The sequence below is a fragment of the Oncorhynchus mykiss genome, chromosome 16 (genome assembly GCF_057628025.1).
Source record: "Oncorhynchus mykiss isolate SJ-2025 chromosome 16, ASM5762802v1, whole genome shotgun sequence".
Classification (NCBI taxonomy): Eukaryota; Metazoa; Chordata; class Actinopteri; order Salmoniformes; family Salmonidae; genus Oncorhynchus; species Oncorhynchus mykiss.
The window spans coordinates 26,926,036-26,950,971 of NC_143037.1; the positions used below are offsets into that span (position 1 = coordinate 26,926,036).

At 42.9% G+C, this 24,936-nt stretch overlaps 1 protein-coding gene across 2 annotated transcripts in view; it reads right to left on the reverse strand.

Moving 5' to 3' along the window:
- Positions 1–1,312: 1,312 nt before the first annotated feature.
- The window catches only part of erbb2 (erb-b2 receptor tyrosine kinase 2), a 39,144-nt gene continuing 15,520 nt past the window's right edge, over positions 1,313–24,936 (reverse strand). Inside the window, exons 5-28 of one of the 2 annotated variants that reach the window (XM_021565444.3) lie at positions 23,832–23,900; positions 23,603–23,718; positions 23,204–23,345; positions 22,789–22,923; positions 22,527–22,653; positions 21,941–22,014; positions 21,589–21,679; positions 20,632–20,834; positions 20,246–20,375; positions 17,906–18,002; positions 15,137–15,291; positions 14,785–14,832; positions 14,255–14,393; positions 13,649–13,771; positions 13,374–13,472; positions 13,053–13,238; positions 12,784–12,939; positions 8,510–8,585; positions 7,124–7,270; positions 6,808–6,905; positions 6,375–6,563; positions 5,657–6,056; positions 4,553–4,940; positions 1,313–4,076 (exon numbers count right to left, since the gene is read on the reverse strand). In XM_021565444.3, the coding sequence (XP_021421119.3) occupies positions 4,573–4,940; positions 5,657–6,056; positions 6,375–6,563; positions 6,808–6,905; positions 7,124–7,270; positions 8,510–8,585; positions 12,784–12,939; positions 13,053–13,238; positions 13,374–13,472; positions 13,649–13,771; positions 14,255–14,393; positions 14,785–14,832; positions 15,137–15,291; positions 17,906–18,002; positions 20,246–20,375; positions 20,632–20,834; positions 21,589–21,679; positions 21,941–22,014; positions 22,527–22,653; positions 22,789–22,923; positions 23,204–23,345; positions 23,603–23,718; positions 23,832–23,900 (3,368 nt within the window). In that variant the 3' untranslated portion in view covers positions 1,313–4,076; positions 4,553–4,572. Of the gene's footprint in view, positions 4,941–5,656; positions 6,057–6,374; positions 6,564–6,807; positions 6,906–7,123; positions 7,271–8,509; positions 8,586–12,783; positions 12,940–13,052; positions 13,239–13,373; positions 13,473–13,648; positions 13,772–14,254; positions 14,394–14,784; positions 14,833–15,136; positions 15,292–17,905; positions 18,003–20,245; positions 20,376–20,631; positions 20,835–21,588; positions 21,680–21,940; positions 22,015–22,526; positions 22,654–22,788; positions 22,924–23,203; positions 23,346–23,602; positions 23,719–23,831; positions 23,901–24,936 lie in introns of both variants that reach the window. The other variant, XM_021565443.3, reaches the window with a different exon arrangement.

Consider the following 24,936-nt stretch of genomic DNA (forward strand, 5'->3'; position numbering starts at 1 on the left):
AAACATGAGCAATGGACATTAGACTGGTGGAACTCTGACCTTTGGTCTGATGAGTCCAAATCTGAGATTTTTGGTTCCAACTGTCATGTCTTTGTGAGACGCAGAGCAGGTGAACGGATGATCTCTGCATGTGTGGTTCCCACCGTGAAGCATGGAGAAGGTGTGGTGGTGCTATCCTGGTGACACCAGGTGATTTATTTAGAATTTAATGCACACTTAACCAGCATGGCTACCACAGCATTCTGCAATGATATGGCCATCCCATCTGTTTTGCGCTTAGTGGGACTATCATTTGTTTTTCAACAGGACAATGACCCAACACACCTCCAGGCTCTGTAATGGCTATTTGACCAAGGAGAGCGATGGAGTGCTAAATCAGATGACCTGGCCTCCACAATCACCCGACCTCAACCCAATTGAGATGCGTTGGGATTAGTCGGACTGCAGAGTGAAGGTAAAGCAGCCAACAAGTGCTCAGCATTTGTTGGAACTCCTTCAAGACTGTTGGAAAAGCATTCCAGGTGAAGCTGGTTGAGCGTGTGCAAAGCTGTCATAAGGCAAAGGGTGGCTACTTTGAAGAATCTAAAATATATTTGGATTTGTTTAACACTTTTTTGGTTACGACATAATTCCATGTGTGTTATTTCATAGTTTCTCTCTCTTCACTTTTATTTTACAATGTAGAAAATTGTAAAAATAAAGTAAATTGAGTAGGTATGTCCAAACCTTTGACTGGTACTCTATATAAAAAAAAAAATCCATCCTCACATTAATTTGTTTTAAGGGAAGACTTGGGGAGGGTAGAGGCTGTTGAACTTGTGTGTTTTTTAGATCAACTACATTGCAGTTAGCAACTGCAGGCGGACTTATCCACAAATCATAGTGAGTAACCATTTAGGATGCAAGTTGATTTGTAGATCAGTCAGTCTGCAGTCTCCGACAGCAATGTAGTCGATCTCAAACACGCACACACAGATACAGTGTCAGAGGCAGAACTGCATGTATGGGGAGGGAAACCCCAGTCCTGAAGGGTCAGCTTGGATTGCTTACGCCTCTGTGATTAACTTAGTTGCTGATTGGCTGATGAGCCCACTGATTAAGGCTTCCCAAGCCTAAATTAATCGATGTGGATGGGAGTAAGAATCTCTTGAGAACTGGAGTTGTGTGGTTGCTCCTCCAGGTTTAGTGTTTTTTTTTCCCTTGTCTGAAATCTCTGGCGTTGTAAAATAGCACTAAACTCTTTAAGAGACCCCAGATTTCTCATATCGTCACCGGAAAACCTTGTATCTCCAAAAAGTGAACTTTTCAGGAATTGAACAAAAAAAATGTTTATTATAGTTCTGGAACCTCAAGGTATTTTGAATGACTTTGATTGGTCCTAGAGTCATGAAACTTTTACAGCACGTGGAAGGGAATGACTGTCAATATACTGTATGTAAAAAAAAAAACGATATGAGATCTGTCAATGGCTCATCAGAAACGGCTGACAAAGCTTGTCTAAATTCTACAAGTAACAAAACTGCTGGTTGTATGAAAAGCTATTGGCCGTAACTTCGGAGTTGTATAATCAATATCTATCAAATTTGTTAAGACATCCCAAATGCTTCAGAAACAAAAGCAACACATTTATAAGTGGCTAAAATTGTAAGCTTACCCATACGAGGACAACAAGATTCCAAAGCAAATGTGGCTAGTGCTGGTGCCAATACCTCGGGGAAGAACATTTTTTTTTTTAAATCGATGAATACTTTAACCATCCCCACCCGACACTGACACACATAACTCATTGTTTTGGTCACTATCAGGAAACTAACCAGCAACGATTAATTGGCACTTGTAAAGTACATTGGATTCCAAGAGTGTTTTCTCATAAAAACAAATGTGCAAGCACCTCAATCCATGATGAACCAATATAGATCTTGGGAACAAACATTTGGCTGAATTGGGGCAAAATGGTGATTTCCTGTCAAAAGCGTTTCAGTTATTCATTCCTTTCAGGTCACGTGTTTAAAAGTCTCTGAATCCATACAACCCCTCCGCCCCCCATTCAAAAATTTGGGATAGTTCCCAGCCCCTCCTCCATGCCAACTCCAAGGCGTTCACACCAGAAAACCCAGGATTTCTCCCTCTTTTCAAAGCAGAAGCATGTTCACTGGTGGTGGAGGGGACAGTTGGTAGGGGAGTTATTGATCTTCCCACACATCCATAAAGAAACAATGGCTCCATTGACTTGTCAGTATCCCCCTCACAGCCAGAGAAGTTAAAGGTCCAATGCAGCCATTTTTATCACAATATTAAATCATTTCTGGGTAACAATTTAGAACCTTACTGTGATTGTGTTTATTTTTGACCATTTTAATTGAAAACAAACAGATTCTTAGCAAAGAGCAATTTCTCAAACAAGAATTTAGCTAGGGCGGTCTGGGAGTGGTGAGTGGGGAGGGGAAAACTGAAAACTAGCTGTCATTGCTAGAATTTTGGAACTTGTTCTTGTTGGTCTATTAACTAATTTACTGCCTGGTAGTAGGCATGCAAAAACTCCATCCCACAACAGGATTAAATTTCAGGCTGTCTTTTCAAACAGCTCATATACTAAAAGGGCATTATCATAATTTTCACAATTTCACAGTATTATTCCAAACTCAGTGTGGAAATATGTATAAAACAGAGAGAAATCACATTTTTGACTGCACTGGGCCTTTAACATGTAAATCGCGGTTAAAAAATGCGGTCGATTATTAACTAGAAGTGTGGGCTTGTTGCCCAGAGGAATCTGAACTATGCATTGATTATCAAAAACAACAACAACAACAACAACGAGGGACACATTTCCCTCTTCAGAACCACACGCAAGAATATAAACATGTCTCATATGAATAAAAATACATTGGTTTCTTCCAACTTCAAGGGACAAACAAATTCTCAAAATATTCAACCGTAGTATTAGAACTCAATCTTCACTTTTCTTGGGCGCGTCCACGATGACAAAGTTTGGGACACAGTGGAAGAATAACACTGGACCCTATCTTGGAAACTTTGGGAGTTATGCAGTGCGTGTATTGCACATACTGCATTGTAAGCAACTGAAATGAAAACGCAAATAACCTTTTCAAATGAAAATTTGAAACTTTTGCCAATGTGGTTTTCCACTATTCAGCTGAAAACCTGGAATTCTTCGTACAGTAGTACCTTTCCCAGAAATGTCACTGGTATGTTGTAAAGAACTTATCAAGAACATTGCACAAAGTCCAAGCTTACACAAATCCCCTTGGTCTTCTATATGCCAATCTACCATTTTGAAAGCCACATTAATGAACACGTCTTCCCCGGCCACAATGGCGGTCTTCTAAATGCATAATGTATTTATTTTGTGGGGTACAGACGTCGGTCAGATGGTCAGCAAAGCCCTTCTCTTGGCCAAACAAAATGGCTTTGATTGTACCGAGCCCCATCAGGTCTTCGAGCTGCTCACCAGAATATTAAACTTCTTCCTCATAAGCATATAAATGGCTTACCGGTGGGGGGAAATGGTTGAAAAGACATCATATACAGGGCTTCCTTGCAAAAGAGACCTTGGTCTCAATGGGACTCCTTGCTAAAATAGGTTAAATACATTACAACCAGTTTTGCCAACAGGGTTGTTTTTGTCTGAAACCCCACACATTAGTGTGTTGTACATTTCCCCCCCCCCATAAAACCGGGAAGACGAGCAATGTCTTATATGTATGATTACAAGAAGGAAAGGATAAGGGAATCAGACACTCACATAATGATTCACACACAAATATGACAATATACCACACAAACATGAATGATAACGTTCAATAAAATAAATCTAAAAACTAAAATATTTCAAATTTTATATCCCTAGTCCAGTGTTACTTGGATTACTCTCCCATTTACCATGAGATTACTTAAAATATTTAGATATTGTGGTTCTGTCTGTCTTTTGCCTGCTAGTAGTACCATATAGTCAGGATTTGAGAACTGTTTATTTCCGGTGAGTGAATTTCCTCGGCCTTCAAAGTACTCCGTGTTGTTTCCGAGGCTGTGTTAAAAATGTTGACATTGAGTTGCTACCGTAGGGAGACAAGGAAGAAAGAAACCTTGGTGAGCGTTGAAACAAGTTCAGCACACACATGCTTATAATAACAACGTCCCTCTGATAATGCTACATTGTATTGGGTGGTGTTGTGTAACACCCCAGGTTTTTCAGGGGATACAAGCTGGACATCCTCTGGCTGGCAGCCCTGTGACTGCTACTCCAAACAGTACACCTCCATTCACGCAATCACACACTAGTTCCCACTCATGCGAACTTAATCTCAGACACTCAACGTGCATTCACTCTTAATGCATTTTCTCTCAAATGCATGCACACACACACAGTCCTCACATACCCCTGCATCCCACACACACACACAGTCCTCACATACCCCTGCATCCCACACACACACACTCGTTCCCATCTTCCATCCCTCCCACGCTCCTCCTTTTCTACAGCAGTAGCTACCCTATCCCCTGTCCGTAACCCAGGTTCATGCCTCCTCACATCACTTCCTGTCAGTCTCATCAGGTGTGCTCTCTCTGGCCACTCCAGGTGTCTGCTAGGCCCAGGTACTCTGGGTTCTCTGCCGTGGGCGTCACAAAGTCATTCACCTGCCTGGGAGGAGGGTTAGGCCCCCCATCCCTCTCCCCACCACCACCCCCTCCGGCCACAGCCTTAGCCACTAGGTCCAGGTAGTAGGGATTGTCGAAGGCAGGCGAGGTGGAGCCGGAGGTCATCATGGGGACCAGGTACTCCGGGTTCTCCACGCTATGTCCCGAGCTCAGGCCATTGGGGAGGTGCCGATGCCTCTCGGCTGCCCCCTTGCGGGGCAGGGTGCTGGGGCGCTCGACGGCCCCCGGCCGGAGGTCCTGCACCTCCTGGTTGATGTACTCTGGGGGAGGAGAATGAGGAGAGGAGAATAGTTCAGATATGTAGTTTCACATAGAGATATACAGGTTGAATTATATATTTTTTAAATGATAGTCTTTGAACATAAAGAAGTACAGGTGAAGGCACAGCCATATTACGTGAATAACAAATGAATAGGGACAACACTCAGACTGATTATGACTTGCACAGATGTTTTTCAGCACCACGTATAAGTAGATGAATGTGTGTATTCAGACCTGAGTTCAAATACAATTTGTTTTCCTTCAAATACTTGAGCATTTGCTTGAGCTTGCCTAGAGTACCAGATGCAAGGGGTAAGTTTACACTTATCCACTGCACTTATCCGCAGTGGTGAAAAAAGTACCCAATTGCCAAAATTGAGTAAAAATAAAGATACCTTAATAGAAAATGACTCAAGTAAAAGTCACCCAGTAAAATACTACTTGAGTAAAAGTCTTTGATTTTATATATGCTTATTTATATATACTTATTTGGCGCTGGCCCCCATGGGAAGTACGTTATTTTCTTTAGGAATGTAGGGGAGTAGAAGTTGTCAACAAAATATAAATAGTAAAGTACAGATACCCCAAAACTCTACTTAAGTAGTACTTTAAAGTATTTCTACTTAAGTACTTCACACCACTGCTAATCCATTGGTTCCTTTGGACCAGGCAAAACAGCACAGGTCTATTGTGTACTGTCTATGACCTAACTCACCTGGTAACGCGTGATTATGATTATACGCATTACCCCTACGGGGCAGCGAGTGATGATTAAGATGATTATAATGATGCATCGGTGACGGTCCATCCGTCTCCAGGTCGCTCTCTCCTCCATTGGGGAAGGTGGGGTCTTTGCAATAGCGCCCGGGGCTCGCTGGGGCGTCATCGGGACCCCCGTCCAGGAACACAGAGTCCGAGTGTCCCCCCGTAGAGAGGTGTGAGGTGGTGCGGGCCAGGAGGGAGGGGTAATGGGGGTTCCAGGGCCCGTTGGAGATGGCACTGGCCCCCATGGGCAGAGTGGGGTACTGGCTGCGCCCCAGGGTGCTCACCGAGGAGTACATGCTTCTCGGGCCGCCCGCCATGGAGGGCTCACTGTCCAATCCATGGTCCGTACTCTGAGGGGGTGGAAGAAGAGTTTGTGTGTGAGACAGAGAGAGCGAGAGAGAGAGAGAGAGTGAGTGTGTGTGTGTGTGTGTGAGAGAAAGTAGATCAAGGAAACTTACTATTAGGGGAAGAAGAGGCAAAAGGGGAGAGGGAAGGGGCAGGAGGAGGGGGAAAGATGGAGAAAGGAAGGAAATGAGGGAAGAACAGGAGAGGTCGCAAGTAGAGGCTAAGTGATCGTTCCAAAGACAGACAGGACAGAAGAAAAGGGTAAATGGGAGGAAAAGGCAGAGGAAATAATTCAGAGAGGACAAAGTGAGTTGAGTACTGACCCTGTGTGAGTGGTGTCGTGAGGGGCCGTTGGGGCCCGAGGTCTCCGCTTGGGGTCTGAAGAAGTTGGGCTGGGGCACCAGGTACTCCTCAGCATCCAGCAGGTCTCTGATTTCTGCTCCCTCCTCCTCCAGTAGCATCCTGAAGAACTGACTGTCAACCGGACTGGACAAACTCATCTTGTCATCATTCTGGCGAGAGAGAAGGGAGGGAGGGAGAAAGGAATGATTTAGGAAATTAAGTAAGCTGGTAAGCAAACAGATGGTGAGGGTTTGGCTACATGTATTTGAACAAACTCACATGCACACAGATTCCACTCATACTCATGTCACAGACTGGCAAACAATATCCACACATCAAGCATGTCTACAAGCACGCACACCACACCCAGTCACAGACGGCAACATACACAGAGACAACAACAGACACACACACCTGGATGACTACGTAGCGAGGTGGGTCTCGTGCCATGGCGCTGAACTCGGTCACCAGCTCCTTGAATTTAGGCCTGCTGTCTGGTTCAATCATCCAGCCTGAGTATCAAACGCAGACACAGGTCTGAACTATACTAATCAATGAAATACATTTCATTTGTGTTGAGCTTTTAAAAAAAGACTTGAATGGATGAGTCTTTTCCATTTATTTGGAGTATTGGCCTATGAGCTGTGTCAACAAACTTTGATTTTGGGATGAACCCCACCCCCCCATTTTGTTTGTATGGAAGAAACTCTACAGTTCCAGTGCCACTTACACTTGACCATGATCATGTAGACGTCAATGGTGCAGATAAGGGGCTGGGGGAGCCTCTCGCCCCCCTCCAGCAGCTCTGGGATGTCTCGTGCCGGGATCAGGTCATAGGGCTTGGCCCCAAAGGTCATCAGCTCCCAAACAGTCACCCCTAATGAGATCGAGAGATACAGTTGCAGATAGAGATGGTTCCAAATGCTCCATCCAACATTAAAAAACAGTATGGTGTACTATGGTATAAATGCTGTAGTGTTTTTGCAGACTTTACTGTAGTATTCACTTTAGTATTTTTGCTGACTGTTCTATACTGTAGTGTTTTTGCAGACTTTACTGTAGTATTCACTTTAGTATTTTTGCTGACTGTTCTATACTGTAGTGTTTTTGCAGACTTTACTGTAGTATTCACTTTAGTATTTTTGCTGACTGTTCTATACTGTAGTGTTTTTGCAGACTGTATTATACTGTAGTATTTACTGTAGTGTTTTTGCAGACATAAATGTAGTATTTACTACAGTGTTTTTGTTGTATTATCTTTTACATAGAGGTGGCTTTCTCCTTCAGGAGAAATACTAAAAGAGCACATTTCCCTTAACCTTTAGGTAGGTAGGACTAGGGTGTGAATGGATAGTTCAGAGCTTCTGCTCCCTATTTCTATTACCTGTAGGGAACACAATGTGGTCTATATTTGGCATGTAGGTTTATCACTTATGGGTGTCACAAATTGTGATTATGGGGGAGGGGAATTGGCAGTATATATTCAAATTCAACAATTTAGCATTTACTATAGTTAAAAAAAGTGTAGTGTTTTTGCAGACATTACTGTCATTTTTACTACAGTGTATATTTGCAGATAATACTGTAGTAGTTACTGTAATATTCTACAACATTCTATTGTAAGTACTACACATGATCGAGGGATACTACAGTGTGTAGTATAGTATTCTACAGTAAGTACTGTAGTATTCTATAATAAACTGTTGTTTTGGCATGTGTGATATTATGGCAATAACAGTCTATTCAAACTAGAAGGTAGTCTTTGAATGTTTGGTGCCAACATGGCGGCCATTTAAATGTTATATCTCACACTCAGTTTGCGGACTTTATGCAGAGCTATAGATAAACAGTTGTGGGCACTAAAACCTGTGGTACAGGTTTTTGTAAACAAACTATTGCTATTCGATTCGATAGAGTGCCTTGTTGCATACGCATTATGGCAATTGTTCTGCCTATACGACTTAACTTTTTATTGCCCACAAATGTACAGAGAGAGATACTGTTGAGTCTGAAATAACAGTCGACGTTGCTGTCTTAGTGAATATTTAAATGTTTAGTGCCATTATTTATATATTAAGTATGAGTATCAAGATGGGTTAGAAGTGTCTAGACTGACCGTAGCTCCACACATCACTCTGGTGGGTGAACTTCCTGTGGAGGATAGACTCCAACGCCATCCACTTAATAGGCACCTGAAGAGCACAGATACATCACATTGAGTGAGCAAAACATTAGGAACACCTTCCTGATATTGAGTTGCACACCATTTTGCCCTCAGAACAGTCTCAATTCGTCGGGGCCAACGGGATCCCCCAGTTTGTTATGTCAAGTTGGCTGGATGTCCTTTGGGAGGAGGACCATTCTGGATAAACATAGGAAACTGTTGAGCGTGAAAAAAACCCAGCAACGTTGAAGTTCTTGACACACTCAAAACGGTGCGCATGGCAACTACTACCATACCCCGTTCAAAGGCACTTAAATATTTTGTCTTTCCCATTGCCTGGTTAAATAAAATACAAAACTTCACTGTCTGATGGCACAAATGCACAATCCATGACTCAATTGTCTCATGGCTTAAAATTCTTTCTTTAACCCGTCTCCTCCCCATCATCAATATATGTTTTTTTAAACAGAGATTCACCATTGAGACCAGGGTCTCTTTCTCAAGGGAGCCCTGCACATACAATTCATAGACAAAATCTAATAAAAATCAGACCTGAGAAACCTCAAGAGTTACCAAACCCGCTCACAGGGTTGGTTATCTCATATATTTTTAAAACTTTAACAACAAAGTTAGGTAAGTTGGAAGCTTGTGTAGTAGGGCTTTATAAACAAAAAGGGGGTGATAAATTGATCGACAGGACTTTAATGAGGACCAGCCCACCTTTTGATACAGGACGCAGTGGTATTAAGTGTTAAGACTGTCACCAGTAATTAAATGAATGGCACTATGGTAAACGGCATACAAAGTTTAAGAGTGGTGGCTTCTGCAATCCGGTAAATGGTGTCACCATAATCATAAACTGGCAGGAAAGTTGACTGTACAATTTTCAATTTAGGGAGAGGGAAGATCTATTTCTAAAAAAGCCCACTTTAAAATCTTAGCTTTTTAACTAACTCATCCATATTTGTTTTTTAAAACATGAAGTATTTGTTCATCCAAATGCGCAGATTTGTAGGCGGGAACCTGATAAATGGGAGAATAATCAAGGGCTGGGTGATATGGCCAAAATTTCGTATCACTATATTTTTCAAATATTTTACAGTATTTGGCATTATTTGAGGTTTTATGAATAATAAAGGTTTTAAATACATTTATGAGAAGTTCATGACCCTATGGTGGAAACATACATAAGTGATTTCAATGGAGCTTTCTCTATTCTGAATGTTTTATACTGTTCAATCCAACTTCAAACCAAAATAACTTTCTGCATTTTCACACATTTCTGGATTTCCTGCACTTTGTTATTATTTCCACACAGTGTCCCACAGAGCTGCATAATATGGGCAAAGACATCTAGGCCTAGTTAATTGGTGAACTGTTGGAATCATGGAAATAGAATGATTTATCTAATTCTAAAGTTGGAATGTAGTGGGCAGCACCTTGAATAAATTGTTGTTTGATATGACAATGAATGAATAAGCCATGGAGGAATTACTGACAGGGTAGAAACCAAAGTGTTGGTCAGTGTTTCCAGGGGACTCTAATTAGAGGTTACATGACATGTTTTCTTACCTCATGTAGCTAGCTAATATATTCATGCTTCGTCTATTCTTCTCTGATTTGGTAGATACCATTGCACAAACAACCTGGCTGTGTGAGCTAGCTACGTTTGCGCTGACTCATTACATAATCTAACTAGCGATTAGCGGCTAACAATTTATTTGAGCTGGAACTTGCTAAGAAAAGAAAAACTAGCAGACAGTAGTTTGCAGGCAGTAAGATACACAAACTAATAATGTAGTTATATATAATGATAGATAATAATGTAGTTAACGCTTGTAGAAAGCAGCCTCCTTTGTCACCAACATCTTGCAGAATTAATGGTAAGAAAGTGCTAGTGACATCTTGGTTGAGCAACTGCTCTCTCCTTGAGTGACATGGGGCAGAGCTTGGTGTGGGAAGCAGCAGGGGGAGAGCGAGAAAAGTAGCAAATGGAGTAAACCATTAAAAAACGGATATTACACGCGCCAGAGTTGCATGTCACATTTAACAAAACAAACATTGAAATACCATTATAGAAGGTAAAGTAAAAACACAAACTGGTTCCAGCCCTAGAACAATCCAATGAATACATATGTATCCATCTGAAACATTCTTGCGAGAACTAAAAAGAACATCAGAGCTGCCAACTCTCACGCATTGGCCGTGAGACACATGCATTTGACCCTCTTTGCCCGCTCTTTCGACACACCTCGATTATCTCACGCATTGAAAAGTGCTTTTCTTTTTCTAATTAGTCCATTATAGTAAGCGCGTGAACTTTCAACTGTGCTCCAAATCGTTTTGAAATCGGAACATCTGCGCCTGCAATTTAACATCACGACCGGAACCTCTATCATTGTCCTACTTTGCCACAGCCCTGTGAACCGCAGATTATTGAAGCATATGATTGAAGCATATGATTAGTCTAGTTATGTTAGGGATCAAGGGGATTGGATGCATGTTTTAAAGAAACGCCCATCAAGGTTAGAGTGGAGCTGAATGGAGAGAGAGAGAACGTTATCCTCTGAGTTTATAAAACTGTAAAAATAGCAGCATGGAAGCGCTGTTTAATGTACAATGTCAACAAAATGTAATTGCGGTTACTCCCACCCCTATTGCAGAATGCAGCCTTTTGTCAGCATGTCATCCACATTTTCATTAGTCCCCTGGTTTGGTGATTGGCATTTAGGCTGTGACAAAGAAAAGGCAGCAGACAGAACTAGAGCATGTTTTTGCAGGGAAGTTTGGTAGGGTGACCCAATTTGTAACTATGAAAATCATATTGTCGAACAGGTTGTGAACTAAAAAGTGTAATTCCTTTTTGTTTAATTTTAGAGGGGGGGGGGGACAATCAATAGAAACAGAATTTGATCTTATCTTCAGGAGATTTTATTATATATTTACTTTATTTAGTCTGATCAGTGGAACAATTCACTTTTTTTTAATATATATATTGGGCAATAATGTAGGGTAATTACTCTGCTTGTCAGCAAGAACACTACTGTTATTCCCCACAGTTATTTTATTATTCCACTTCTTCTTGATGAGATTTTTCCCAATTTTGCAGGTGTAATCGCATATTTGAAATCTGATATGCATACTTGTGTCTTTGAAAATGTATTATATGAGGCTATGTATTTTTTCAGCCATTCATGGACAGTTTTGAATATGTCATACAAATAAGCATTGGATATTGAATGCTCCAGGAATCAAAAAATATTTTTGACATTTTAGGGGGACTCACAACTCATTAACACATCATATTTTGTATATGTAGAATAAGATGATGGCAAGGATCTTCAACTGGTCTGCATAAACCACCTGAATATTGATATTCATTAGACTTTTCTTGAAGGTTGGGTGATTTTGAGAAATAAATTGTTATTACGAGAACATTTTTGAACACCCAGCACTTGGAAAACATTAGGGGTGGCCAACCCTCCTGGAGAGCAAGCAGGATTTTCTTTCAGCCCTATTTTAAAAGAGATAGTTTACCCAAAATACAAAATGATTGTGTCCTTACCTTAAAAGCAGTCCATGGACAAGGAGAATAGAATTTATGATTTGGTTACACACTGCCATCAACTATTAATATGAGTATTTCCTGTGCAGAGCTTTAGTGTAGTGGTAACACTCCTCGGCACGTGTCACATACAGCTTTCCACCTGAGAACAGGGATCAATCCCTGCACCCAACCTTCCCAATGTTTCTCCCATTTTCCTGTCTCCCCATCTCATTTAATTACTGTCTGAAAAAGTGTCAAACCACCCCAAAAAATATTAGCATACTCAAAGTAACAGTAGTCCTAAATATACCTGACATGTGGTAATTTTAAAAAATCCACCCTGGCCATTGGCCTAAGCCATGTCAGAATATGTAGAATTGCAGGAAATTGGCACAACTAGGGGCTGTGTCATTGAGCAATGAAATTCACATTGGCAGCCATGCAACATGTATTTAGTCTTGCACGCATTAAGTAGTTTTAAACCAACTAGGGCTTTCTGTAAGGTAACAAGGTCAGATTGCAGCTCTAACTTAGCCTGGATTTAACAGGTGACATCAATAAGGGATCATAAATTTCACCTGGATTCATCTGGTCAGTCTATGTCACGGAAAGTTCCTAATGTTTTGTACACTCAGTGTGTATGTATGTATATATATATATTACACACACACAGCCATACCTTGCCTCCGTCAGCATGGTACTCTGTTTCGTCTATGTCCAACAGGCGAGCCAGGCCGAAGTCAGTGATCTTGACGTGGTTGGGGTTCTTTACCAGGACGTTACGTGCTGCCAGGTCCCTGTGCACAAGACGCACATCCTCCAGGTAGCTCATCCCCTAAACATACACACACAGACACAAAATAAGAAATTACACCCATAGCCATTATGATCCCATGCAGACGGACAAACAAATTAATGATGGACAGATCATATCTCTCGTAGCCTCACCTTCGCTATCTGCACACACCAATTGAGGAGGTACTGGGAGCCGATGTGGTCCTTGTTCTCTCGGACGTAGTCCAGCAGGCAGCCGTATGGCATGAGCTGGGTGACCAACTGAACTGTGGAGGTCAGGCAGATACCCAGCAGACGACACACATAGGGACTGGCCACACCGGCCATTACGTACGCCTCCTGTGTGTGTGTGTGTGTGTGTGTGTATGTGTGTGTGTGTGTATGTGTAAAGAAAGAGAGAAAGAGCGAGAAAGATAGTGAGAGTCTGTGTGTAAGGATTCATTAAAAGAAGGATGGGTTGATACCAAAACTCACATCCAGGATCTCCTTGTTGGCCTTGGGCGAAGTGTTCTCCCGCAAAACCTTGATGGCCACCGGGATCTTCACATTCTCCCCATCAGGAGCCCACGCCCCCTGGAATGAGTATATCCACATTATAATTACGCTATAATAACATAGTAACTTTAGAAAAAGTTTGAATTTCAATAAACGATGTTGACAATCAATGTTATATTACATTTCAAACTATTCGATTGGTATGAGGGTATCTTATAGACAACGCAAAGGCAGACAGACGCTTGCACACACACCTTGTAAACAGTACCGAAGGCTCCTGAGCCCAGAACTCTTAGCTTCTTTAGCTCGGTCTCCTTGAGGATGCGCATCTGGGCCTGATTGGGCAGGGCTCCACTGGGAGTCAGAGGCTCCACCAGCTGCAGACAGAGAGAAGACTCCCATCATGTTTGCAGTTAAAACTAGAACCGCAATCACCGACTCTTTCACTTAGAACTGAAACTTTTATCACACTTGTGTTAAGACAAGACCTACGACATTGATAATGCCCTGGGAAACACTAATAACATTAACTACAGGGGTTATAGAAGAAACATTTCCGGGGGCCAAGTTAACCTGCCTTTTCATGTGTATATATATTTTTTTTATTTAAAAAATGTTTTAAAAGCATGACCATGTTCTTCGGGAAAGAGGATACTTTTGTACACGTATGAAACCTTTCAATGTATAAAAAAAAAAAAGACGAATCCATATGAAGGAAATCCGTCGCAGTGACAGAACTTTAACCTCTTTACAAGCTTCGCATTAATCATTTTCCAAATTCTGTCTTTTGAACAACAACCCCCCCCCTCCTCATGATGCTTTGCACCAGCCCCATGTGTCATGGCAGTGCCCACACCCACCTCATGCTCCTGGAGGATCCTCCTCAATGTCTCCTTCCTCTTGAGCTGTTTCTGTCGGCGTAGGTAGAACACCAGCAGACCCAATAGGATGAGGAAGAGCACCGCCCCGCCCACCGCAGCCGCGATCGAAGTGCCCGGCCTGGAAAGACAGAGAGCAACATTCACATTCATCAAGTACCTACTACTTTTACTAATGCTACTACACATTCATAAACCCTCTTGGCTTCCTTGTGAATATTTTGTGAATGCATTGAAGCAGGTGTAAGTAATCCTCGGAGCAACAGGACAACAGGCTCAAAGATGACACTGGAGAACTTTGGTTATAGAGCAGGAGAGATAAAAGATCACAATTTCTTTTTACGACAGTTGGATAAGAGAGAATGGGAGAGAGTTGGATAAGAGGGGAGAAACAGCACCAACGTGGTGGGTGTGGCTTGGAGAAAAAAGAAAATTATTGAAAAAGAAAGACAATGGGATATCAGTTAAGAGTATTGCAGAGCATGACAGATATTTGTGATGGAAAACCTTACCCTGTTTTAGTATGGATGGGGCAGCCTCTCTCATCCTTCTGAGTGCACCTAAGAAAGAAAAAGCAGCATTAGCATTGTGCAGTTTTGGTGGTGGTGTGTTTGTGTTCACGCGGCTGTTTGTGTGTGTGTTCACGCACCTGTTTGTGTGTGTATATATCCTCATGTCATATCGGTGTGTGTGTTTAAGTTTGGGTGTGTTTGCAGTCACATGCCCATTTGTGTGTGTGTGTTTACGATCACATGCCTGTGTGTGCATGTTCACATGCCTGTGTGTTTGTGTGTGTATATGTCTCATGTTACATCTGTGTGTGTGTGTGTGTGTGTGTGTGTGTATATATGTGTGTACACTCACGAGAGTGTGCAGTTGGTGTTGCAGGAGAGGCAGTGGCCCGTGGCGTTGCTATATTTCCACACAGTGTGCTGCTCCTCCTTCAACCCACTGGGACATTTCTCCACACACACCTCCCCATCCTGGTAGTGCAGGCAATCTGTACATTGGTGGGCCCCCTAGAGGTAAGACGAAAGAGAGAGCTTAGATTCACACACACAGTATTTAAAAACACATATATAGTCAAACGTTTTTGCCCCCTTCCTGATTTGATCAGTTTTTGCATATTTTTTTTATATTGAATGTAGCAGATCTTCAACCAAAACCTAATATTAGATAATGCGAAACGGAGTTGACAAATAACCACATTTTTTAAAAACGTATTTTATTTATTTAATTAAAGTTATGCAACACCTAATTCCCCTTTGTAAAAAAGGAATTGCCCCCTTACACTCAATAACTGTCTGTGCCACCTTTAGCGGCCACCTTTAGCGGCAATGACTGCAACCAAATGCTTCTTGAAGTTGTTAATCAGTCTCTCACATCAATGAGGAGGAATTTTGGCCCACTCTTGCATGCAGAACTGTTTTAACTCAGCAACAATTGTGGGTTTTCAAGCCTGAACTGCTCGTTTCAAGTCCTGCCACAACATTTGAATTGGTATTAAGTCTGGACCTGGACAAGGCCATTCCAAAACGTCAAATGTGTCGCTTTTTAACCATTTTCATGTAGACTTAATTGTGTGTTTTGGATCATTGTCTTGCTGCATGACCCAGCTGCGCTTCAGCTCACAGACGGATGACCTGACATTCTCCTGTAGAATTCTCTGATACAGAGCAGAATTAATGGTTCCTTCTATTAAGGCAAATCATCCAGGACCTGAGGCAGCAAAGCATCCCCAAACCATCACACAACCACCACCAAATAAAATAAAATGTTATTAGTCACATGCACCGAATAGTGAAATGCTTACTTACAAGCCCCTAACCAACAATGCCGTTTAAAAAATACGAATAAGAAATAAAAGGAACTAAAGTAATTAAAGAGCAGCAGTAGAATAACAATAGCGAGACTATATACAGGGGTTAGCGGTTAGTCAATAATATGTAGTCGGTAATATGTACATGTAGGTAGAGTTATTAAAGTGACAATGCATAGACTTGGAGCTCCGGTACAGCTTGCCGCGCGGTAGCGCAGAGAACAGTCTATGACAGGGGTGGCTGGAGTCAGACAATTTTTAGGGCCTTCCTCTGACACCACCTGGTATAGAGGTCCTGGATGGCAGGAAGCGTAGCCCCAGTGATGTACTGGGCCATACGCACTACCCTCGGTAGTGCCTTGCGGTCAGAGGCCAAGTAGTTGCCATACCAGGTAGTGATGCAACCAGTCAGGATGCTCTCCATGGTGCAGCTGTAGAACCTTTTGAGGATCTGAGGATGCCATGCCAAATCTTTTCAGTCTCCTGAGGGGGAATAGGTTTTGTCGTGCCCTCTTCACGGCGGTCTTGGTGTGTTTGGACTATGTTAGTTCGTTGGTGATGTGGACACCAAGGAACTTGAAGCTCTCAACCTGCTCTAGTACAGCCCAGTCGATGAGAATGGGGGCGTGTTCGGTCCTCCGTATTCCTGTAGTCCAGAATATTCTCCTTTGTCTTGATCACGTTGAGGGAGAGGTTGTTGTCCTGGCACCACACAGCCAGGTCTCTGACCTCCTCCCTATTGGCTGTCTCGTCGTTGTCCGTGATCAGGCCTACCACTATTGTGTCATCGGCAAAAACGTAATGATGGTGTTGTAGTCATGCCTGGCCGCGCAGTTATGAGTGAACAGAGAGTACAGGAGGGGACTGAGCACGCACCCCTGAGGGGACCCCGTGTTGAGGATCAGCATAGCGGATGTGTTGTCCACCTGGGGGCGGCCGTCTGGCCCTGCGGCCTTGTGAATATTGACCTGTTTAAAGGTCTTACCCACATCGGCTGCGGAGAGCGTGATCACACAGTCGTCCGGAACAGCTGGTGCTCTCAGTGTTATTTGCCAAATGGAGGGCGAGGGAGAGCCTTGTACGCGTCTCTGTGCATGGAGTAAAGGTGGTCTAGAGTTTTTTTCCCCTCTGGTTTCACATTTAACATGCTGATAGAAACTTGATAAAAACTAACCCTGACCCTCTGGATAAGCGTTTTCCTGTTTGCTTATGGTGGAATACAGCTCATTGAGTGCGGTCTTAGTGCTAGCATCGGTCTGTGGTGGTATGTAGACAGCTCTGAAAAATACAGATAAACTCTCTAGGTAGATAGTGTGGTCTACAGCTTATCATGAGATACTCTACCTCAGCCGAGCAAAACCTTGAGTCTTCCTTAAATATCGTGCACCAGCTGTTGTTTACAAATATACATAGTCCGACCCCCTTTGTCTTACCAGACACCACTGTTCTATCCTGCCGATACAGCATATAACCAGCCAGCTGTATGTTGATAATGTCGTCGTTCAGAAACGACTCCGTGAAGCATAAGATATTATTTTTTAATGTCCAGTTGCTAGTTTAATCTTCCTCGTAGGTCATCGATTTTATGATTAGGTTTTGGTTGAAGATCTGATAACATTCGGGATCAAAGCTATGCAAAAGTAGAGAAAATTAGAAAGGGAAAAAATACTTTTTCACAGCACTGTATATCGAAAATACACACAAAAACTCATAAATGAAAATACACACAAACAGAGGGATATCGTCTACACACACACACACACACACACACACACACACAAACACCCACTCATATACGAAAACACACATCTTACCGGGCCTAGGCAGGAGGCAGAGCCATTGATGGGGCGACACTCTGAGTGACAGGCGCCACAGACTCTCTCGGAGTTGTCGAAAAACTCCCTCGGGGAACTGCACCAAACACATCATCATCAGCATCATCATCAACATTGTCCTCATCACCATTGCCATAGTCATTATCACTGTTATCATTAACATCACAATCATCAACATCATCTACACATCCAAACAGTCCACACATTCTACCTGCATCAAGATGATCTCAAGATGACCATTAAAGCTCTTTTAAGCTAGTTGTATCTTATCCTTGATACCATATCTTGTTTTGACTTATTTTTTCATGTTTATGCTAATATGGCAAGAATTTGCTAGCTAGCTAACCAACAACTGTAGTGATGTATTTGAGACAACAAGTGCATATTGTGCAAAATATTGTGCATATTGTTTTCAATAAACAAACATTTGTAGACAAAATATAGTTCACATGTTGTCAATAATCCTTTGAAACGGAGCCAACCCTGTCTGTTTTGCCCCAAAGTTGTACTCGCATCCGTTTTGTTGCTAGATGACCCACCAGTCTATACAGTGCCCTACTTTTGACCAGAGCTACATAATGCTGGGCTGTGTTCATTAGAAACCAAACAGAATGAAACAGGAAGGAACTACCAGGGCTGGATTTATCTTTTCTGTTGCAAAATGTTTAACATATTCCATTGTGTGTCCTAATGAACAAAACACACACTTTCAACTCTTCACACACGCTGCTGCTACTCTTGTTTATCTATCCGGATTGCCTTGTCACTTTTACCCCAACTACATGTATATATTACCTCAATCACCTCAACTACCTCGTACCCACACACATTGACTTTGTACCGATACTCCTTGTACACAGCCTTGAGTTACCATTTATTTTTATTTTTGTGCAAATGTTCTTTTTAACTCTGCATTGTTGGGAAAGGGCTCATTAATAAGCGTTTAATGGGAAAGTTTACACCTGTTGTATTCGGGGTATGTGACTTCGATTTACTCTTGAGTTGCATGACAACTTGGTCTCGCTTGTATTTTAAAAAAAAAACATCATTCCGTTCTATTGGGAGATTGTGGCCAACGCTCGTGCAGCAAATATAGTCGACACCCAAATATTGCGTGCGCAAGCGTTGCAAAATAAAATGGACACGTACATGTTATTCAGTCATTTCATCCACACTGGTCGTACGCGTCAACGGGTGTCAGCGCAGCCAGGCGCTAAAACAGAACTTGGTTCTATCTGAGATAATTGATGCGCTGCAAGTCCCGCCTCTCTTATCTACTCATTGGTTTTCAGGAGCATACAAGCATATAAGTAAAAAAAATAATTAATAAAACGGCCCTTACAACGGGAGTTATTTTTGCGCGCGGTACCAGAATTCTATGCTGCTTTTCTACCAGTTGATTGTTGCATTTTGCTGCTATTATATTCACCCCTCACTGCTTCATATTAGGCTTTATAAAACAGAATTTTTTTAACCTCTCAATCTCTTATCCTTTCTTCTTATAGCAAAGCAGCGAGTATCTATAGTAAACTAATCAAAAATGTATTTTATATTTGAGATTCTTTAAAGAAGCCACCCTTTGCCTTGATGACAGCTTTACACACTCTTGGCTTTCTCTAAACCAGCTTCATGAACGGGATTGCTCAACGCCCAGATTTTCTAGCGTTAATAAATAGTACAGAAACACACAATTTTGTATGACTCCAGGTCAAAATTCTACAGAGATCAAGCAAAAAATAAAAAATAAAAAAGGACCATACGCATTTCAGGTAAAATAACAACCCAATGTTCATCTCCCAGGACAAATTGGCTAGACATAACAAGCTAGCTAAAAGTCCATGAATATGTCATGTGTGTTTCGACATGTACCCAAATTAATATACATGGTTCACAACACGTGCGCGCGTGGCCAGTGTAGTCAGCATGTAATACTGTACAAGCTGCTTTGGTCTGGATCAACCAAAGGAACCAGAGGGCAGATTCAACAATAAAAGCTTTTCAATTGATTGACTAAATGCTTTAATCACTTGATCCAGTTGTCATTTCCACATTTGTATCGATTTGCTCTGACAATACTGTACTCCCTATTCATTTTTGACAATCTCCATTTTGTGGAAGCAAAAGACGGCAATGTTTGCATTTCATGGCACAAAATGCACCTTTTTCATAACATAGTAACAACTCTAACGGCACCCCATACGTCTATCACCCCTGATAGATATTGCACTCCTCCACACACTCTTGACTTATTTTCCAGCCATAGGAGCCGGGAGAACGCGTGTGTACGTGCGTATGACAGATTGTTTGACCGTCTCTCACCCCTGATAGATGTCGCACTCCTCCACGCATTCCTTCCCACGCTGGAATTTCACACAGGCCACACACTGGCTGGGCCCTGGCCCCCAGCAGCCATTAGCACACAGCAGATGACACATACGGCCCTCCACCACTAGGAGGAGAGGACAGGGAGAATTCAATTAGATTCAATAAACTTTACTGTTCACCAAGGACACAGCTTTTGGTGCCACATGGAAAATACTAACATTCACACATGAATGCACACACACACACTGATGTTTCTTCCATCTCAACACACAACCACCATACACACATACACATAAACATAGACATCCACAAAATGTGCCTATTAGCATGCACGCGTGCTGCTTGTTTTCATTCAAGAAGGGTGTGCGCGTTATGCATACCACACTCCTGGGGGTCCTGGTTGGCATTGACGATTCGGTGGGGCCCCTGGGTGGGGTGCAGCAGGGTCCCCCAGGGCAGGTCCTGGGTGTAGCAGAGCTGGGAGTTGTTGTGGAGCAGGACCAGACCCCCGCTGATGCTCCTGAGTGAACGCAGACCCAGAGAACGGATCTGTATTGACTGGACCCCCAGAGAGAACACTCCTCTAAAAGGAAAGAGAGGAGAGGTGGGAGCCCATTTATTCAGTTAGTAGTATGGGCGAAGACACTTGCGCTGTGAGTCAAGTTATATTCTGCAGCGTGACCTATGCTGTAAGTTTAGTTTAACAGCAGGTTTAGTTACAGCGCGATACAAGCGCCACACACGATGGGGGTGGGGGGGGAAATCGGTATAGTATGAGAGCTCCCGTTTTTTAGAACATTTAAATCTATTTTTGGGAGTGAAAAATGTTAGAGGAGAAAATGGGGTTAAGAGGAGCTAGAAGGATGGTAGAAGAAGGGTAAAGAGGGGAGGAGTGAAAGAGCAGATAGCTTGACAGAAACACAGAAAACGGGAAAGCAGAAAACCCCATACCAGTAGCAATTGCACAGACTTCCATCCACTAACCTGCAATATTTACAATATCACCCTGCAGCCTCAGGCAGCTGTGCTGGGTAATCATTAGCTTTTATAACCCAAAGTTCAAGGGATCCTTGACCAGACAGACATGCAATAGAACATGGACACATATGAGGACAAAACGTAGACAGGCGGGCAGCAGGACAAAGAGACAGCAAGACAGACAGGTAGATGGATATAATTAATATTGACTGGCAAGACAAACAGAAAAAAAAGTATTATTATACAAGACAGACTTCATGAAACATTAGTAGACCAAAACTAGTGGACAGACGGACTTGGCCGGCGGACTGACAACAGACATGATACTGTAATGACATGGCGGAGACGAACAGACTTACTTATAGAGCATCCTTCCTCGGATCACTTTCAGGTTCTCAAACACACTCAGGTTAGTCCAGTTGGCTGGCCACGCATCAATGTACAGATATCCTGTAGGGAACAGAAACACACACAAACACGCATACAGAATCAATGCTATCCCAAAAGAAAGTAACGAGTGTGTGCGCGTGTGTGTGTGTGTGTGTGTGTGTGTGTGTAAATGGCTGTGCGTGTTTATGCATGTGTGAGGGTAAGTGTGTGTGTGCATGTGCATTCCGTTTATGTGCACATGCATATATGCGTGAGTGTGTGCGTGCATGTGTGTATATGTGTGTTAATGTGTACATGCATGTGTACGCGTGTGTTCAGTACCTGTGATCTCCACCAAATTCTTAAATGCATCCAGCTCACTAAGGGTCAGACCTGTCATGTTAGCCAATGGGTCGCTGGACAAAAGGAACACAGAGATCACACATGAGTGTGGTCAATATGGACATGAACAACACCTTAACAACTCAACATGTGACAGCTAATGTGAGGTGAGCTTTCAGGCATAAAATAGCTGCTGTGACATCACCCTGGAGGGTAATACTGCTACACAATAGCCACTTGCCCATTATTGTGTCATATCCGTGCGAGGCAGTGCGTGCTAGTGCCAGAAAGGTTTGAAGCGATTGCTTCCCGTGAGGAAGCGTGAATGTGACAAGTTCTTCCATACTAGTTATTTACAGGAAGAACTCCCTTGCTGAGTCTTTCTGGTGTTAGCAAACAATAGCTTGCATGGAGATGGCACAATAATGGGCAAGAGGCTCGGACCCGATTGCTGGATTGAGCTTGCCAGTAAACTGAAAACCTCGCCCAGGTTGAACCCAGGTTTTTAGTGGCTGTTGGTAACAGACAAATCCCCCTCTCTTAGTGGGCCAGATATACGGTAGAAAAGAGACAGTAGAGCAGTTACCCTGTGAAGCTCTGTGGAAGGAAAGCCAGACTGCCATAGATCTTATTGCAGCCAGTGAACTGGGCCACGTTGGAGGAGCTCACCCAGGAGGAGCTCTGGAGATCACCCATGCCCAGCCCATAGCACACTGGAACACACATAGATACAGTCAGGGTGAATAAGCACACACGCAAATGTTAAAACACACACACCACCACCATCACCACCACCGTCATAACATATGAGCACATACGAACTCAAAAACACACACACACACACAAACCTTTTGGACATTCCCCTTCACACTTCTCACACTTCTGTGTCTGTGTCTCCTTGCCGTCAGGCTGGGTGATAATCACTTCCTGGTTCGCTTTAGGACACACCATGGTACAGGCCACCTCCATGGCTAGGTAGTTATCTATAGAAAGAGAGATGTTGATTTTTAAATATAATTGAGATATTTCTGTTTCTATATGTTTTCTTTGGCAATGTACAGTATGTGTCGCTACACTCTCAGTGATAATAAAGCCTTTTGAATTGACCTCAAATGAATTGAGAGAGAGAGTGCGTGTTAAGAAGAAATAGGTGAGAGGGAGGGATAGAGAGACAATATAATTCCTTATAGAGACAGAGAGAGAAACAGAGACGGACATAGAAAAAGGGACATTTATAAATACAGGAAAGTAAGCCGAGCTTACAGGGACATGTCTTGACGCAGGTGGCCCCGAAGCTGAACTTCCTGTTGGGGTTGGGTTTGGACACGAAGGTGACCGGGTCGTAGATGGTGGGGGGCGGACAGTTGTCTTTACACGTCCCGCTGTCGTTGAAGTGACGGCACGACTGTAAAACAGAGGCAGTTCTTTAGCAGTTTGTCCAAAGGAAATGAAAAAGTTAGGTTGTGCTGCAGTATTGGCAGAACAATTGCCGCAATGCGTATGTAACACACCACCGTATTTTCTCCTGGCGCAACTGTAGGAACCAATACAGTGGAAAATTTACACATCGGAGGCAAGAGTCAAGACACATTATTTAAAATAAGACAGGGAGTTCCTGTGTGTGTGTGTGTCTGTGTCTGTCTATAATGGCAGTATTCTCACCAGGCAGTCTGAGTCTTTGGGCCCAGTGCAGCCGGCAGCACACTGCATGTGGCAGCAGTCATTGGGATCGGGTCCCTTACAGCGCAGACACCCCGATGCACAGTGCACATGGGTCACTATAAGGGGAGAGAGAAAGAGAGAAAGTGTGTGAGAGACAGAGAGAGGGGCATAGACAGAATGGAGACAAAGACAAACAGATTGAGAGAAGAAATGATGGAAAGAGACTCACGGGTCTGGCAGTCTTTCTCGGTCTCTCCCCAGCAGCTTCGCTTTACACAGGCAGGGGAGCACTTTGGACCTGGGACAAAAGACAAAACGGTCAACAACGCCTTGACAGACGGTCACCGATGTTGACCAAACATTGACCTCTGGAGACAGATTGTTGCAGAGACTGACCACACTTCAATCATAGTTGACTGACAAATGGGATGTACAGTGCCTTCGGAAAGTATTCAGACCCCTTGACTTTTTCAACATTTTGTTATGTTACAGAATTATTCTAAAATGGCGTATATCAAAAAAGTCCTCAGCAATCTACACACAATACCCCATAATGACAAAGTGAAAACAGGTTTTAAGAAAAAAAAAAGAAACACCTTATTTACATAAGTATTCAGAAACTTTGCTATGAGACTCAAAATTGAGTGCAAGTGCATGCTGTTTCCATTGATCATCCTTGAGCTGTTTCGACAACTTGATTGGAGTCCACCTGCGGTAAATTCAATTGATTGGACATGATTTGGAAAGGCACACACCTGTCTATAAGGTCCCACCAGTTGACAGTGCATGTCAGAGCAAAAACCAAGCCATGAGGTCGAAGAAATTGTCCGTAGAGCTCCGAGACAGGATTGTGTCGAAGCATTGAAGGTCTCCAAGAACACAGTGGCCTCAATCATACTTAAATGGAATAAGTTTGGAACCACCAAGACTCTTCCTAGAGCTGGCCGCCTGGCCAAACCGAGCAATTGGGGTAGAAGGGCCTTGGTCAGAGAGGTGACCAAGAACCTGATGGTTACTCTGACAGAGCTTTAGAGTTCATCTGAGGAGATGCGAGAACCTTCCAGAAGGACAACCATCTCTGCAGCACTCCACCAATCAGGCCTTTATGGTAGAGCGGCCAGACAGAAGCCCCTCCTCAGTAAAAGGCACATGACAGGCCGCTATGAGTTTGCCAAAAGGCACCTAAAGACTCTCAGACCATGAGAAACAAGATTCTCTGGTCTGATGAAACCAAGATTCAAATCCTTGGCCTCAATGCCAAGCTTCACGTCTGGAGGAAACCCAGCACCATCCCTACAGTGAAGCATGCTGGTGGCAGCTTCATGCTGTGGAGG